Raw genomic sequence first — 18,610 nt, 5'->3', positions numbered from 1 at the left:
AACACAAATTAATGTTAATTGACAAAATTTTAATCAAGAAATTTCATTTGATTTAAAAAGCTATTCAACTGCAACTAAAAGCTCAATATTGTTTTTATCGAAAGTTGATATCGATAAATCGATAAAAATTCACATGCGCAGATCGGTATTGGACATTTTTTTGCTATAGCAAAATAATCTTTCTCTTGTCTCTATTGTTATTAATCTAATTGTGTTTTCGTTGTTGTGTGTTAGTGTTTTTTAGTTTTTCTCTTCTGTTATTTATTTAATTTAGTTTAATTGTCTATAATTAATCAACAGAGAAGTAAGAAAAAGAAGAAGATCAATTAATTAATTGTGTGTTTCCAACAATCAACCAACTGAAAGAAATTAAATCAATTGTGTTAACCGAAACAGCAACAAAACATCAACAACGACGAGTTAAAGTGTTAATTGTTTCCAATCTCTTTAAATCATCTTAAAATCAACCAATTAGTAAATTCTCACCAATAATAACCTGAAATCCTCCCCGAGAATCAACTTAATCACAATTAATTAATTCCATTTCCATATCATCCAGAATCTCTGGTCAAAAAGCCACAATCAGATTCTCATTCATCTCTATTGGTTTAATTATCTTTTCCTCCTTCTCCTCATCCTTTATCGTTAATTGCTGTTGATTTATTCGCTTAATTATCTCCTGTTAATCTTCTTAATCATCATCATCATCATCATCATAATTCTCTCTTAATTAATAAATTCTAAAATCGATTGCAAACTCCATTCGAAACGGAACCGGAACCGATAAATTTTCGCTTCTTTTTTTTCTTCCTCTTCTTCAGTATATTTGTTTTCTATTCTTCATGTTTCAATTTCTATCATCATCATCATCATCCATTTATCATCATCACCATCGCACCAATTTAATTCTGATTATCTCAAATATCCATATGATTAACTGATTTAATCCTATTCTGTTAATTTTTTTCTCATATAATATATTTATCAACCTAAACCCTCAGAGAGGGAAACTGGAAACCTAAACATCAGATTAATCAATAATTTGTAGCTGATTGTGAGTTTATCATGGATTAAATAATGATACTACAATTAATCAACATTCATCATCATCATTAACAATTGATATTAATCAATAGGAAACATCGAGCTTGCAGAAAACAACAATAAAGGTAAACAGATATAACCAAAGAAGCTCAAGTATATTTATTAATCTCTAATCCCTGTAAACAACAATGTGATGGTTGAAAAGATAATCTCATCGGTGTAATATTTTTAATCTACTTTATTTGGATAAAGGTAAAACTCTGTGGATGTCGCCATCATCATCTTCATCATCCTCATCTTCATCTTCATCTTCATCATTATCACCATTTTCACCCAGTTCATTTTTTAGTGTTGAATTGTAGAGTTGACAATTAGTTGTGTTTTTAACTAATTAGTCTTGTTAAATCATTTTCTATTTTCATTTAATTTATTATCCAGCTTAATTTCACTTGTCACAATTAGAAGGGCAAATAAATAACATGTTAACAATTAGTAAATCATCGCAATTCACCACTAAAGGTGAAAGATTATCAACCGGAAAACCGGTGAAAACCAGGACAAAATTAATCAATTGCACAGTTTTACCAGCTGATTGTAAGAAGATAATTATTCAATCGCAAAGGGAAACAATTAACAATCAACAAGATGATTCGATTATAAATAAACAGCATTTCTCTCACTTTTGTCTAATCGGTTCAACAATTAAATCAATCATTGTCTTTTTGGTAAAAACCTTTTGGATCCATTGGATTATCCCAATTGTGGTAATCCTTTTATTTCAATCTTCGAGGTATAATTTTTCCTCCGCCTTACCTCATGATGATAATCTCTTTTATGCCGATTCATCATTCCCCTCATCATCATCATCATCTTCATCATCTTCATCTTCATCATCGTCGTTTTCAAGTTATAATCAAATTCATTATTCAGCATATCAAAATGATCCCTTAATTGTGTTAACCAACAAAGGTTATGTTCGTGGTCGTTCAGTCACCTCGCCCACAGGTAAACCAGTCGATGCTTTCTTAGGTATTCGTTATGCAAAACCACCCACCGGCCGATTCCGTTTCCGTCACCCTAAGCCAGTCGACTCTTGGGAGGGTATTTTTAATGCAACCTCATTTTCGGGTGCATGTTTCCAGGTAAATGACACCTTTTTTGGTAACTTTAAAGGTGCCACCGAATGGAATCCAAATGTACCTTTAGATGAAGATTGTCTTTCTGTTAATATTTGGGTACCACGTCCTAGACCCAAATCAGCGGCAGTTTTACTTTGGATCTATGGAGGTGGCTTTTGGTCGGGAACCTCATCCCTTGACTTTTACGATGGATCCGTCCTGGCAGGGGAAGAGTCAATTATATTTGTCTCAATTAATTATCGAGTTGCCTCCCTTGGATTCATCTTTTTTGACACCTCTGATGCACCCGGTAACGCGGGTCTTTTTGATCAGCTAATGGCAATGGAATGGATTCGAGATAATATCGCCGCTTTCGGTGGTAATCCGGCAAATATAACGATCTTCGGTGAATCAGCTGGAGCCGTTTCAGTTGCCCTTCATTTACTTTCCCCGCTCTCACGTAACGTTTTCAGCCAAGCAATATTACAATCTGGTTCGGCCACTTGCCCTTGGGCAATTGTTGATCGTAACAAAGCTTATGCACGAAGCCTCGCCTTGGCCCGTTCGGTTGGATGTGATTCACACACCACACGAAAAGACCTAAAGTCAATCATTGAGTGTATGCAATCTATACCCGCCTCTGTATTGGTTGCAAAAGAAGAGGTGACCACCGGTGTGGTTGATTTTGCCTTTATTCCGATAGTTGATGGTTCATTTCTCGATGAGGATCCAGAGATTTCATTGAGAACCAAGAATTTCAAGCACACCGCCATCTTGACAGGTTCCAATCGAGATGAGGGAACTTATTACCTAGTCTATCATTCACCTCACATATTTAACCTCTCGGAGAGTGTTTATGTTTCCCGAGCTGAATTTCAATCTCTCATACGAACAATTTATCCTCATCTTTCCCCTCTGGCTCAAGAATCAATCATCTATGAGTATACACATTGGGTTAATCCTGATGATCAGATTGAAAATCGTGAAGCAACCGATAAGTTTGTCGGTGATTATCAATTCACTTGTCCAGTTAACGAGATGTCCTATCGATACGCTTTATCGGGTAACGATGTTTGGTCTTATTATTTTAATCATCGATCATCTAAAAGCTTTTGGCCTTCATGGATGGGGGTAATTCACGGAGAGGAGATCAAATTTGTCCTTGGTGAACCTTTAGATCCAGTTCATGGCTATACTCAGGCGGAAGTTCAGTTAAGCAGGCGAATCATGAGATATTGGGCTAACTTTGCGAAAACAGGGTAAGTAATAATACAAGAATGATCGTAATTCATTACGAAAATTGGTTAATTGTTACGAATTAAATTGATCTTCAGGAATCCCAATCGACAGTCTATCGAAAGTGACGCTACGGAGAGTATAGTGTGGCCTGAGTATACCGCTCATGAGAAAGAGTATCTGGTCATTTCGACCAACGATTCATCAATCGGACGAGGTCTTCGGGCAAAACAATGTGCCTTTTGGAAAAACTTTTTACCCCAACTAATCAACGCTCTAGGTGAGTAACAATTAGATTTAATTGTAACGATAAACTTGATTCATTTTCTAATCAAAGGCAAACACAATTGCAATTACAATTTCTTTTGGAAAAAGACAAAAAGTTGATTACTCTTTGTTTCACTTCATTGATTAATTTTCTCACTTAATTGTGTTATTGATTTTTCACTACAATCTAGAGGTGAGGGAAAGAAGAAAAAAAAAGTTAATTATAACAATTAACTTCTTAATAAAAAGTAATTACAATTTATGAATTATTAATCAAACGCGAAACATTTAATTCATGTTCATTTAAATTGATGCCAGTCAAAAACTTATCATTAGTTAATTTTAAATGAACATTAATTTTGATATACAATTGATTGTGTTTAAGTTGAATGAATTATTTTCTCAACTATTAATAATTAATTGGACAATTGGACAATTAAAAATAATGATAGAACCGCAATAACAATAGATACTAATAGTAGTAAATTGTCATAAACAATTGGTAATGGTCAACATTTAATAAGCAAATATATTAGCCAATCGTTTGTTCAAATATAATGTTGCATTAAAATGATTGTGATCTTGGTGATTATCATCATGTAAATGAATCTGTATTCTGAACTGAATTGTTATCTTTGCAAGAAACTTTATCCCGATATTGCAACTAAACTTATCTGATTAAAACTTAAGCATCTCTATTACAAGTTCACACTTTGATGATAATGATGCGGATGATTATTTTTATCTTCATCTTGTTCATCCTTCCAGAATAAAATGACAATCTCAATGTTGATCATGAATCTGAACAATTCTCATCTTTATCTCCATCGTCTGGTCAAAACTAATGACACTTTCATTGCCTCATGAGATTCACCCTATAAAATGGTCAATCTCAAAGTTCTGGTCAGTTTTTCAAAATGTCCAGTTATCCCAATCCCTTTTTTAGACCCTTATCATCATCCTCATCATCCTCATCATCATCCTCATCCTCATCCTCATCCTCATCATCATTAACTGACAATAAAAACAATTTAGATTGGATAAGTTTTCACTCCAAGAATCTCAATCCCTTGGAATACATTTAACAACCTATCCAATCAACAAATTGTTACAATTAACAGTTTCCCAATTTACTATCAAATTGCTAATATAACAATCTAATTAATTTCTGGATTAGATTCTAATATTTTGTTAAGTATCATTTTCCATAATTAACAATTAGCAATAGAAACTTAATTAACCTCTCGTTCATTTTTTTTCTCTCTCTCTCTTTCATCCTTGTGATTAAATCAAACGTGAGTTTCACTTAACAATTAAGGATTTTGGCTGATTGTTTTTTCATCATTTTCCTTTCCCTTAATTATCATAATCAGATTACTTTATTTTCAATTGTTAAATTAATCTTTTCATATCGGATTAGTTAAGTTTCAATGATCAATAATATTTTCATTAATATCTAATTACAACAATTGAATGTTGCATCAATAATTTTAATCCTCACACAATTATTGTTACAATTTACTAATCAACGTAATTAATTTTCATTGTTAATAATATCATTGGTTGATTATAATTGACAAAGATTGATAAGTAATCAATAAATTTGTCGATATGTTAATTCAATCATGATTATTGATTATTGGTAAATTGTATCAATTGTATTGATTTTCCTGTTTCCATCATCATTAAGTTAATCAATTTATCAATTTGTAATTTTTGCCAATCATAAATAATAATCAGACATAAATGTTTACAATTAACAAATCAAATTGAATTACATTTTCAAGTTTATCAAGATCATTAATCATTGAGGATAATTTGTTTTCTGTAACATTCAACCAAACTACAATTTAAATCATCAATCAATGATCACAATGATTTAGTTAATTGTCTTTGTTGAAAGTAACTTTTTTTTTGAAAAAAAAAATCATTAACATGCTAAAGAAAATGTTTCCAATCAATAATGTTAATCAAATTGGATGACAAACTAAATTTAAATAATCATCCAAAAGTAGACAATTATAATTTGCCTGAGGGCATATTGATTGTCATGATAACGATTATGATAAAGATGAAAAATGATGATAAGTTATTATATTGATCTGATGCTGAATGATGATGATGATTATTTTCATCCATGAATTCAATTTATATTTACCTCTGAATCTTGAATTGAGATTTGAACTGAATGAATTTCAGATTATTGAACATTATCATTAGACTCTAATCGTCAATCATGAAAAATTGAAATTCTCATGAAAATTTACAGAAATAGAGAGATAACCAATGAGGGTAAACTGAGGATTGCAAAGTATATCACCAGAATATAATATATTTGATGTAACAATAAATAAAATATTATTTTAGATAATCTTATGAATCAGTTACTTAAGAATTGGTTCATGTTCATCTTCATGAACCAATCATGATCATGATGATAAAGATGATACTACTTATTGAACTTTATTTTTCTTGTTATATCACATAACCGAAAATACAATAAGAAAAAAAAACCTCAAGAATCAGAAAAAAATAACTGTAAAGATGAAACTACAAACGATTCAGAAGATGATCATCAGTCTCTCTCTCTCTCTCTCTTTCTTTCTCTCTTTCTCCTTTTGTTCTTTATCTTCATCATCATTTTTATCATCATCTCTTATTCGTGCTACGAATCCCAGAAGAAAGAATCCAAATAGAGAATGGAAAAAATCATCATCGTCATTCGACCTGCGATCGATTTTACCTCAGGTCCTTATCTTCACCATCTTACCTTATTTATCTTATTTATCATCCTCCTTCCACTCATCTTCTTACTTATCATCATCATCATCATCATCATCATCATCATCTACATCTGATCTGGATGAATGTCACACAAGAAGATGAATAGACAAGTTGAAGAAGATGAAAAAGAAGAGCAAAAAAAAAGATATATGTATTATTTAGATATAAATTATATCTACACAGACTTTCAGATTCTTTGGTGTTTTCACCCTTGAGATGAGGATTAGGATGAGGATGAGAGTGGGAGTGGGTGAAAGAGGAGGAGAGGAAGTGGAAGATGAGCAAAATAATATGAGATCAGCATCATTTATAATTGTAACTTTATTTTCACCTCTGCAATAATAACATATTAAAGTGTCTTAATACTTATTATTAGAACCGTTATTTTGATGATGTTGATGTTATCCAATTGTTATTGTTGATCATCATTCACCATTTGAAAGCTTTTCAAGATTGATTACAATTATTACGATTGTCAATTATTCACCAATGAAAAATAATAATGATAATCGTAGAAACTGAATTGATGATTTGGAAAATTGTGAATATAATTGAATATACAATTTAATCCAATAATCTGTGTTTATATATAATAGTTTTGTGTCTGTTCATTTTGTCAGTTATCAGAATTAAATTACGATTTAGTGATAAATTGTTTCTAATCAAGTAAATCTGACAATTTATTATGTCAATCATTTTGTACTACTAACACAAATCCATCAACAATTGATAATAAATTGTGATGATGATCAAATGTTGATTTGATTCGAGTTGAAATTAAACAATTTGTTTCAAATTTGGTTTAACAAGGTAACCAAAAAGTAAATCGAGAATCCCAGAATTATCTTGAGAAAGAAAGAGAGAAAGAAAGAGAGAAATGAAATAATCGATAAATTCAATTCGAGAAGTAGAAAGAAGATGAAAAAAAAAGTTCTAATATCATTGGAGTGAGAGAGAGAGAAAGAGGAAGAGAAAGTTTTTTTTTCTTCCATAGGTAAACATGAAAGGCAAATGAAACTACATGAAGAGCAAAATTTCAACAATCATCAAGAATCTGATTTTTTCCTCCTTGTTCACCTTACAATTTATTCATTCATGATAATATATTTATGTTTAAATTATAAATCAATTTTAATGATGATGATAAAAATAATAACTTATTTTCGTGTGCTCCAGGTATTTTCAAGAGGAGCGATGAGATTTATGGTGAGATTTGAAGATGATGATGATGAGGATGGAGAAATAATTATATCCTGAGTAATCATCTTGCTCCTCATCCTTGAAATTGAATCGATGTACATGTAAAATGTTGTTGAATGTTGATTGTATTAAATCAGTTACGATATTCAAAGTTATTCAATTCATATTCATATTATCAACATTTACGATTATCATCTTCACTTTACCTGAACTTTTTGAATACACAACAAGATTGAAGTTTAAATAAATTATCATGAACCAAATTCATCTATTTGATTAGTCAGCGATTTTGTTTCTCACAATCTCTTTATTTCAACTCAGATTTCAATCAATCGGAATATAATCATGATAATTAGCATCATGATTATCATCACAATCTCTTTGGTTTATTTCAAACTCGCTTTTGTTTATCTTATTTTGTTTTCTTCGGATTTTCAATCATCAGCAAATCTTTTCATTCACAATTTGCAATTATAATTGTGATTATTTGCTTTTATCGTCTTATTATTATTATAGACTTGGTTTGTTTCTCAATCCAGTTCAGTTTAATTGTCGTTTGTCAATTTAATTGTTGTCAATTTGTTGGTATTTCTTTTCTAATTGTCAAGGTTTCCATGTGATTGATGTTAAACACTTTACCAAATCTTTTTTATTTCTTTAATTCTGTTGACAGTTAATCACAATTTCTTGTTAAAACTTTTTTCTCCAAATTATTGACATTACATCATCTCCATCCTCATCCTTATCTCCATCCTCATCCTTATCTCCATCCTCATCCTCATCCTCATCCTCATCCTCATCATTATATTTTCATCTTCATTCAATTTGATTGATTTAGATGACAAACTTTTTTATATCAACATTTTTCTGGTAAAATTATTATCCTTTTAATTGTTTGAATACTTATCAAGTCACAATCAATTTGAATTAACTGATAGTTTTAATTGTCAAGGATTAATCATGTTATCATATTAATCGTTACCATTTGCAAACAATTGTTTTTAATTGTGTAAACATTTTTATTGGAAAAACTTTCCTCACTTTTGTTTATCGTTGATGATTTAATGTATTGGAACAATCAATCAACTTAACCAATTGAAATTGTAATTTAAATTGTTTCTCCTTAGTTTCTCATCAACATTTAACCATAATAATTTAACTTAATCAAGTCAATTGATTGTGTAAACATTTGATTCAGTGTTTACTTAAATTAACATTCATTTCAATTTAAGTTTAAATTCAATCCAATATTATAATAGTTGTGATAATATTAAAGTTTATCATGATTAGTTTATTTAATTGTTTACCAAACTAATTGTTTATCTCTCTTTTTTTTTACTTGATTAATTAATTGTATATTCAGAAAACCGTCATAACTCAACTTGTATCAATAAATCAAATCAATTGGAATCAACAATTTGGAGCCTTGTCACTTCAATGGTAACAATTATACTAATTTGGTTCCCAATGAGATAATCATCAAGCTGATTAATTAAAACTCAATGAGATGAACATCTAAATCAAAGATGACCATTTGATAGCAAATCAATACATGAAAAATGGAGGAAAACAAAATTAATAATCACAATTAACTCTCATTTTAGTGCCTAGCATAATAATAATCATAACAATTAACAGGATTTAACGAAGATCATCATCATCGAGAGAGAATTGAAATTATTTCCACAATTTAATTGTCAAATAACAGAATTGTTACCAATGAATTAATCAAATCATCACCACCGCTCTTAATATTATCACAATTACCAATATATAATCAACATATCGATTGAAAATCTCATCATGGAAATGATAAATTCTGGTCCATTGGTAACGATAATTGAACTGAAAAAAAATGCAATTACTTGATTATGGAAACAAAATTAACCTGATATCGTATATTAATATCATTTACCTTGTTATATATATGGTACACAAGGTGTACCATTATTACATTAATATAATTGGAACCATAGGATTATCTTGATCATCTCTGATTATCCTCATCTTTTCATCCCCTGGATGGATAATATCAACTCAAGGAATCACCTGAAGACCAAAGGATAAATTATTAATATTAAAGAATCATCAATATCCACGGGAGCACAATTATATATCTCTCTCACTCTCACTCTCTCTCTCTCTTATAAATAGTAATAATAATAACGAAACCAAAGGTTGTGTCGCATCTTCATCATCCTAATCATTATCATCTCTCATCATCATCATCATCATCGCAAGGATATTAAGGAAACTTCACCAATATCAGATTCTAAGGATAAACTCATAGAAAGGATAATATCGTGATCTTTTTTTTCATTTTTTCTTCTTCGTCAACAATTAACTTTAATTATATTCTCATCGTCTCTTAATCATCATTCTGATAATATTATGATAAATTGAACGTTTCGCCTTCCCTGTCCATTTATCAACATCTTCATCATCGTTGTCAATACAAATTAACAATTAATTTGTTAATCATGTTCAATTTAACTGGAAAAACAAAAACAAAGGTTGTGTTATCGTCGCTTATAAATATATACATAATAATTAACTCAACAATTAACTTTTACCTAATCAACTGATCAACAAATCAAATTGGAAATCTTTTTAATTGTTTATCCTCAAATCCCTTCTTATTTCATTAATCCAATCTAATTTAATTACCACCATTGAGTTAACCAACAATACCTCAAATTAGGATTTTTGTTTTAATTTCAATTTCTTGATTTGATTCAGTGATTATTTTGGTGTTAATTGTTGATTTAATTTATCTTAGACTAAACCAGTAACTCAATTGAGCTTAAAGTCATCAAAATCTTAAACCAATGATACATTTCAATTGTAATTAAGTTAATCAACAAAAAAAACACTCTAGTTAATTTAACCGTAACCATTGCAATAATTATAATGCTTATAAATATGAAAACAATTAATTACAATTAGTTAGTTAAATGGTTGTAATGATTAAGAATTAACATTGAAATTTATGGTTGTGACCATTTCCTTCCAGAACCTTAATTAACAATTAACTCTCTCACTCACTCACTAATTGACTCACATAAAATGAAATACACCAACACAATTAACAATTAAATTCACTTGATTAACCAACAATCAATTACAAATAAAAGCAAACAACAAATTCACAATTAACATGAATGAACTTGATTAAAGTTGAATGAGGCAAAAAAAAGCAAAACAAATGTTAATCAATTAGAAATGTTTTCGTATCCAAATGGATTGTAAAATCTAATCAATTGTAATCGTAAACTATTGGACAATTATTAATAATTTATTGATCCAGTTAAATGTTAACAAAAATTTTGATTGAAGAAAATGAATGAATTTGAATTTATCAACAATTTAAATCAATTTTATTGTAAAAAAAAGCAAATCAAATCAATGGGATCACTGATTTAGTGAATTGATGGTTGTGTTCATCTTTACATCATAACATTACATTGTATTATTATATGAAAACAATTAATTCGTTAATTATTATTATCTTTTTCTCTGTGATCTTATTTCCGGTTTATCGAAGGATTTTCAATCGAAGCCTCTTAAATACTCATGAATAGAGGAAGTTGTTGAGAATTCTGAAAGAGGGGCTAATCTACGATTTATTGATGTTCCACTACATTAAATAGAATTTGAGATTCTCTTTTAAAATCACAATTAAAAAGTTCCAATTGCGAAAATGAAACTTTGTTAATTTTTCGAACAATTAACGTTTTGATGCGCCATCTGGTGGATTCTTTTGTAACTTTTCTAGATGAAGATGTTCAATCGGATTTTTTATTTCAGCTCTTCGACTTTTATTAATTAAACAATTAATAGATTAAGTTGATTAATTGTTTTACAAACCGATTACCAGGATTGTTCATCTCTTTCTCATTTAAGTTGAAAATCGTTGATGACTGTGGTCACAATTTGGTTTCCTTTTGAAGCTCGAGTACAAAAAAATGGACTTGGTCATCTTGAGATTTGAATTGAAAACTTTTTTCACTCTCCAAATGAGGACTCGCAATTAATACTAATTACAAATTACAAAGGTGCAATCGTTTTAATCAATTGGTTAACTTGAAAACTATTTTTGTAACTAAACAATTAGTTGAGTGCCCATGGCGGCACCTCGGTGGTTTGTCGTGTCTCAACCATTCACCAGGTGGAGTTTCAATAAATCAATTGACTGTTTTGTTTACATTTTTGTTTTTCATTTCTTTTGATTTTTTTGTTTTGTTGATTTGTTTTTCTGTTAATCTCTTTGATTAAATTGTTGATTAAGAGATTTCTCCTATTTTAAAAGCTGATTAACATGATTAGTTGATAAAAATAATTCTCTAATTGTTTCCCTTTAATTGTCTCACTTCAAATGAATAAACGTCCACATTGATCTCTAACATTTTCTCTAAGTGATCATCCATTTGAATTTGTTTTTTTTTCTCTCTAAAAAAAATGATTCATTAATTTTCTTAATTGTTTCAAATTCAAAAGTGTTTATAATTTCTGTTTGTGTTTCTCATTCATCCATTTCTCTAATTAAATCACCTCGCCATCTTTTCTAACACAAACATTTGGATCTTTGGGAATAACAATAACAATAATAATATTCATTTCTCATTCATCTTCATCTTCAATCATGATGTACAGTTTAATTGATTACTATTTATACAACAATTCATTGGTTCTACTTTGTCTAATTCCAATCTTATCATGGATTAGTATTTGGTTTGTATTTAATTCTATTCTGATGATACCTGATTCTAATCAATTTAATTGTTTCCTCTTCTCATTTTCAGGTTATTCCTTTTCGTTTTATCTTGGCTACTTAAAACTAAATATGGTTCAATTTTGAGAATCAATGGAATCAGATTTTTCCAACTTAATGGTCTCACCTTATTATTATCCGATGGATGTAAAATTGTAAGCTAATCAAAATTTTCTCCTCATTAATTGTCATTGTTTATTTCTTTATACTAATACACAATTAATGTTTAATTATCTTCTCACGGTAAATTTTTTCAGGAGATAGACTTTATATGGTTATCGGTTCATTTGATTAATTCAAACAATCAATCTCTAATTGGAATTAATTTCAGTGGTTGCAGAATTGAAGGTGGAAATTTAAGATTATTTTCTTCAACCCGATCAAAGGAAATGTTTAAATCATCAACAGAATCGATAATCGTCAACAATACTAATCATATTTTTGGAAATGTTGATGGAACAACAAGTTTCACCAAGCAACTTAAATGGTTACGCTATTTGAGATTCCTCTCAATCAATGTAACCAATATTGATCTTAATCAAACTGTAGTCCCACATCATCATCATCAACAACAACAACAACAATCGCTCATCACCACCAGTAAAAATGAACCCGTTCAGAATTGCCTGCTCAACCTTAGCCTTGAAGGTTTAAATATTTACTATTACAATAAGGGATCATCACTAGTGTTGAAATTTTCTGCTCACAAAGTTAAGGGAAATGTTTACAAATCCATTGGTATTGATGGAGATGCTGATGATGACAATCACCCACCACCTACTTTACATCATCACCAAACGGATGAATCAAACCTTTTAGCTGATTTTAGCCTTGATTTTGAAATTCAACTGAATTTTAATGAAGATAAAATTGGTGTAAACATCCATTTATCTGGTCTTAAATTAAGTGTTCACGAATCTTTAATTAACTTAATCGACGATACTGCTGCTTCATCATCGAAACCCACCCTGATTTCATCTAACATTATATCCAAAGAGCTATCATCATTATCTTCATCATCATCATCAACAACACCACCAACAATTACCCCACCTTCATCATCATCATCACCAATTGATTTGTTTAAATCATTTAATTTTCTATACAATTTCAATGATATCATTTTCACTTGTGAGAAGTTAAATTTTCAACTGATTAACAATGAAAATAATCAAATTTTAACTCTAATCAATGATGAAACTGAATTCAGGATTGGTAAAAAATCTTGCAATCATGTTAACATTGATCTAATTGTTAACAATTTAACTCTAACTTCACTTTCAAATGAAAGTAATTATGATATTGCTTCATTGGCAAAATTATCTTTCCAAGGCAAGATTCAAGAAGAAAGTTGCATCAATCAATGTATCAAGATCACCAATACTTCAGAAATAATTAATCTTCATATAACCTACAATGAGATGGAAATTAACTATTGGTTAAATCTAATTAATCGTTTAACAACATCATCAATCTCATCGAAAGTTTCACAATCATCGACCAATTCAACGATTAAATCGTTAACCAGCAAGGATGATTTACTCTCGATAATTTTACGACATGAAAATCCAAGAATTAAATTATCATTCGAGACTGAATTTAAAAATATTTCCATTCGATATTCTAATTGTTTATATTGTTATCCAAAATGTTTAATTGGTTCCATCCAAAATGGTAAATTAACTGCAAACATTGATCCAGATCCAATTAGACAAGAATTAAGGTTAGTTAACATTTTCGATAAAATTAACATTAAATTATCATTGATTATTTCTCTTTCTTTTTCTATTAATATTAATTGTTAATTGTTAATTTCTATTCTATTTGATAGCTTTGAATTTCGTTTGGATAATCTTAATTGTTCCGAACAAACCAATCTACCAGTTCCATGTTCAGAATCATCTAATGCTCATACTAAAGATATTCTAGTCTGGCAAACTTGTCACTTTAAGGTAATTTAATTTGATTCAATTACGACTCACAATCAATTTAAATAGTTAATCACTTTGTTTACTAATTGTTTTCCTCTTTTTTTTAACAGCTGAGTCATACTTTACTATCAAATTCAATAATGAATTGTAGTATTGAAGATCCTGTTTTAGACATTGATTGTATTCAATCAGTACTTGTTAAATTATTTACCGAGAAACAAGAAGCTAAATTACCACAATCAGCATCACAATTAACTGATGAAGAAAATATAAATCGAGAAAATGAAAAATCATCTACATGTCAACCTCAACCACAACCACAACCACAACCACCATCATCATCATCTTCATCATCATCAACTGTAACATCAATTCATCACAATCAACATAATTTATCACTTTTTAAATCATCAACCTTTGATTTAAAATTGAATGGTTTAATCGCTGTCTCTGAGCAATTGAAATTAACCATTAAATCATCGTACCTTAAAATTGACACCAATCGTATTGTTATGGCCTTGAAAAATTCAGAGATTCACTTATTGACACCATTAGTTGATTCTAATACAATTAACTCAGTTGAAATTGACCAGAGGCGATTATATTCATCTGATTTTACCTTTACCATTGATTATACTAATCATGAACGTTCATTTACCTTTTCCGATGACGCTTACCTTTTATGGAGTGTATCTTTTCACATGAACATGGTTCGAGCTTATCGTTCAATCCGTTTCATTTGGAGTACAATTAGATCATCCAGAAGCAGCGCAACCACTGGTGTCAAGCAGCAATCAGCAATTAAAAAGAATCTCATCACAACGACCACAATTAAATTAGGTGATAATGTTAAAATCGGTGCATTAGTTTCCAATGTTGGACAAACGGTTTTCCTTGAATTTCCCTGTATGAACTTGACCATTCCCTCTGGTGATAGGATGACCTTTAAAGCGGACTGTTCAATATCACTGATTGTCGATAATCGTTTAATTGGTAAATTTGATCAACTACGATTTATCCGTTTACCTGATACAGAAAGTGGTTCAATAATTAATCGTAAAGATTTCACTGATTCTGGTAAACCTCTTAATCTATCAAGAAATAATATCTTCTCGATTACCATTGAATCAATTAAACTAATGTTCCCGTATAAGTTTAATTTTGCCGAGATTTTCAATGAGAAATTCATTGGAACCATGAAATGGTTACGTAAATATCATTCCTCAAATAATCCCGTTCGAGATGTAGTAAAATGTGATCTTCATATTAAGATTAAAACGATTACCGTTGAGGTGGGCGATGATCCATTCGAGGTGAAATTACGTGATAATTATGAGCTAATGGAAGATGAATATCATGAGAGTAAGAAAAGGATACAAATGTGGAGAGAAAAAATCGACGAATCGAAAAAGAAAAATATGTCTCTAACTGAGGCCAAATTGAACGAACTGTTTGCCGCTTTATCAAAGAAACAGGAAAATGTTTACATTGAACGACATCGAAAACTTTACCTTACTAGTCCACCACGAGCTCATCTATTCCTTATTTCCGTTGAAGACTTGGAACTAAAAATTGCCGCTGATTCCTCTTTAACTGGTTACGATAAACTGGTTGAAATAATAACCAAAAGACTGGACAGAGAATCACCTTTTCCGACTGACCTTAAATTTGTAACTCTCTGGGGTCGATATGTTCAAGGATCGATTGGATCATTTTGTTCACGTCTTCGTGATTTCCCTAAACCTTTATTGGACCTTAAAGGTTTAAAAGTTTCCGGTTTACTTCTTGGTGCTGAAAAAGAGGCCGGTTTCCGTTCTCGTCGAGAGTGTCCCATAGATTTAGGTCCAGGTCTCCCTCCACTCATCATTGAACGTTCAATGTCACCATTGAAATTTTATCACGATCTTAACTTTGATGTTGATTATATCGCTTATACTCATGGTGCCTGTTGGGAGCCCGTTTTACAACAATTAAGCATTTGTTTTGAATCGATAATTAAACCCTCCGTTGACCCTAGTCCTTCACTTCCTTGGTGGGATCGCCTTCGACTCCTTTTCCATGGTTCCCTTCGGGTCACCTCGAAAAATTTATCATTCTTCCTTCACGGGTCACTTAATCCCTATAATTCAACGGAGTTAATTGAAATCGCTTTCGGCTCTCCCAAAATTGATTGTGTCACTGGTAAAATTGGTGTTTGTGGTACTCTTGGTTTACTCGTTCACACCGCTTCCAAATACGATGAACGTAAAATTTTAAACTTTCCCGATGTTCGTATTACTGTTGACCTAATGTGGGAATGCTTGGGTAACCCTTACGATCATCATCCGGTCACTCCACATGCAGCGGACAAAGTTCCCGATTATTCAATCCACCAAAATTGGGACTCATATCGAGCCTTTAGATCACAAAATTTAAAGGTTCAAATTTGCATAGAAAATTTAAAAGTTTGTCAGAAACAAATGCCGTCGATTACATTGTTCAGTTCGACACTTAAATGGTTAGAAAATCAGAAAACAATATTCCGTGGGATCGCTCGTCTAACCCGAAGAGGTAAATTGTTCGGAAATGTTAAACCTCGAAAAAAGCCTTTCTCTCGAATCTTCAAGGAAATAAGACTAACTGTTTATCTAAAAAAATTCAAGGTAAATTGTCTTAATTGTTGATCAATATCCGTATCATTTTTTTAAACTAATTAATTGTTCCAATTTCAGGTCTATTATTGGTCTTCCCTCTCTAAACAATTAGGACTTGAATTTCTTGGTGGTTCATTAAGTCACAGTGCGATTCATAAGATATCCTTTATCCCTTATGCTGATGGATTATGTCGAAGGTAATTTGAACTAATTAATTGATTAATTTCGATAAAATTTAATTGATTTACTTTCTCTTGTCTTCTAGACCTCGACCTGTGTCTTATGTTGCTTGTATGAACTCGGAGGTCAGTGATGTCGAGATTTGGTTGTGTAAAAATGATTCCGTTAAAATGACCCCCAGTTTGGAAGATATTGAAGATCATTACGAATCTCGAGGAACCGTTAGACATTTTTTCGTTTCTTTCCAAACGATGTCCTACAATCGAGCTTCCTCCGAGGCCACTAATCCAACTGAATTCAATGATCCCGATTCAAATGATCCAACCCATGGTTTGGTTATTCACGGTCTAAAAGGAGCCTGGACCAAGCAGAATCGTGACATTGCCGTATCGTTGTTTGATCTTTACATGAACGCTGAACAATTAAAACGTAACCTGTCCACCGACGCACTTAAAGGTATTCGTATTGACGGACAATCGGGCTATAGCGGTGGATCACCAGTTAAAGGAAAATATCTTAATCAACCTCAATCATCATCTCCAGCGTCAACGTTGAATAAAAATTATGCCGCTTCGATGTTGCAAAAACTGATCGCCGACTCTGAGTCAAACCCTGAAGGCGTTTTTACCGATGATGTTGAAGGTGCTCTTGTCTCAGAGGAGCCCAAATTGAGGGGAATAGCGGCCTGTTCAGATGAGAATGTGATCAAGAAAAACTGGCTCATCGAATTAGTCAATTCTCAGGTCATGTTACGAGGATGCGAAACTTTTGGTTACATGATTGTTTCCGCTTCCAAAACTCAGATAGTCCAGAAACTTTACACTCCCGTTTGGAAAGATCGAACTCTTCTAAGTAAAACCTCACTGGTGGGTTCGATTGAGGGAATGCAATACTATGCAACGGTAGACGCTCATCGATCTGATGACGATGAGATCGATTGGTTAACTGTTGATAATATTGAGGAAAAAACTTGCATCGATATAAATGAACCTCCCGATCTTGTTGGTTCAGGCCAATCGGCTGGAGGTGTTGTCTCTCCGGTCGTCGGTAGATCGGATATACTTTCCTCTTCACCCATTCAATTACAACGAATCATATCAAGATGTTCCTGTCAATTTTATTATGTTAATTATTCCAAAGATGTGCCTTCCGATATTGTCGATAAAGCCCCACCCTTACCGGAAGAAGATGATCTTCTTAATCTGGAACCTTGGGATAAAGAGATTGCCGTTGATTCATTTACCATGAATCATCATGATCTTGAGATTTACACCAATTCCCAACAATTTGCAATGATCATGGATCTGGTTAACAATTTACTTCTTTACGTTGAACCTCATCGACGTGAGGCTTTTGAAAATCTTCAACGGATGAAATTTAAATCGGTTCTTGATCCAACTGAATCACTCCGAGGTCCAATTCTGGTTTATCAAGATAATCTTCGTG

The 18,610-nt window shown here is 31.3% G+C and overlaps 2 protein-coding genes across 2 annotated transcripts; both read left to right on the top strand.

Annotated features, from left to right (window-relative positions):
* The first annotated feature begins 195 nt into the window (after positions 1 to 195).
* LOC128385519 (acetylcholinesterase-like) lies at positions 196 to 11,153 on the top strand. Its single transcript, XM_053344392.1, has 4 exons — positions 196 to 1,296; positions 1,483 to 3,421; positions 3,497 to 3,678; positions 9,013 to 11,153. Exons 2-4 carry the CDS (start codon positions 1,524 to 1,526, stop codon positions 9,123 to 9,125), a joined length of 2,193 nt encoding a protein of 730 aa, XP_053200367.1. The 5' UTR covers positions 196 to 1,296; positions 1,483 to 1,523; the 3' UTR covers positions 9,126 to 11,153.
* Positions 11,154 to 11,587: 434 nt separating this feature from the next.
* LOC128385517 (protein hobbit-like) lies at positions 11,588 to 18,604 on the top strand (the record flags this gene model as incomplete). Its single annotated transcript, XM_053344390.1, has 7 exons — positions 11,588 to 12,380; positions 12,452 to 12,575; positions 12,678 to 14,143; positions 14,252 to 14,372; positions 14,462 to 16,993; positions 17,063 to 17,181; positions 17,250 to 18,604. Coding segments are annotated over exons 1-7 (5,806 nt in total), but the record flags the coding sequence as incomplete, so codon positions are not given.
* Positions 18,605 to 18,610: the final 6 nt, after the last annotated feature.

This window comes from Panonychus citri, unplaced genomic scaffold, assembly GCF_014898815.1.
Source record: "Panonychus citri isolate SS breed McGregor unplaced genomic scaffold, ASM1489881v1 Contig00049, whole genome shotgun sequence".
In the NCBI taxonomy this organism is placed as follows: Eukaryota; Metazoa; Arthropoda; class Arachnida; order Trombidiformes; family Tetranychidae; genus Panonychus; species Panonychus citri.
The sequence above is the reverse complement of the archived record's forward strand: the minus strand, read 5'-3'. Positions and strand labels throughout refer to the sequence as shown.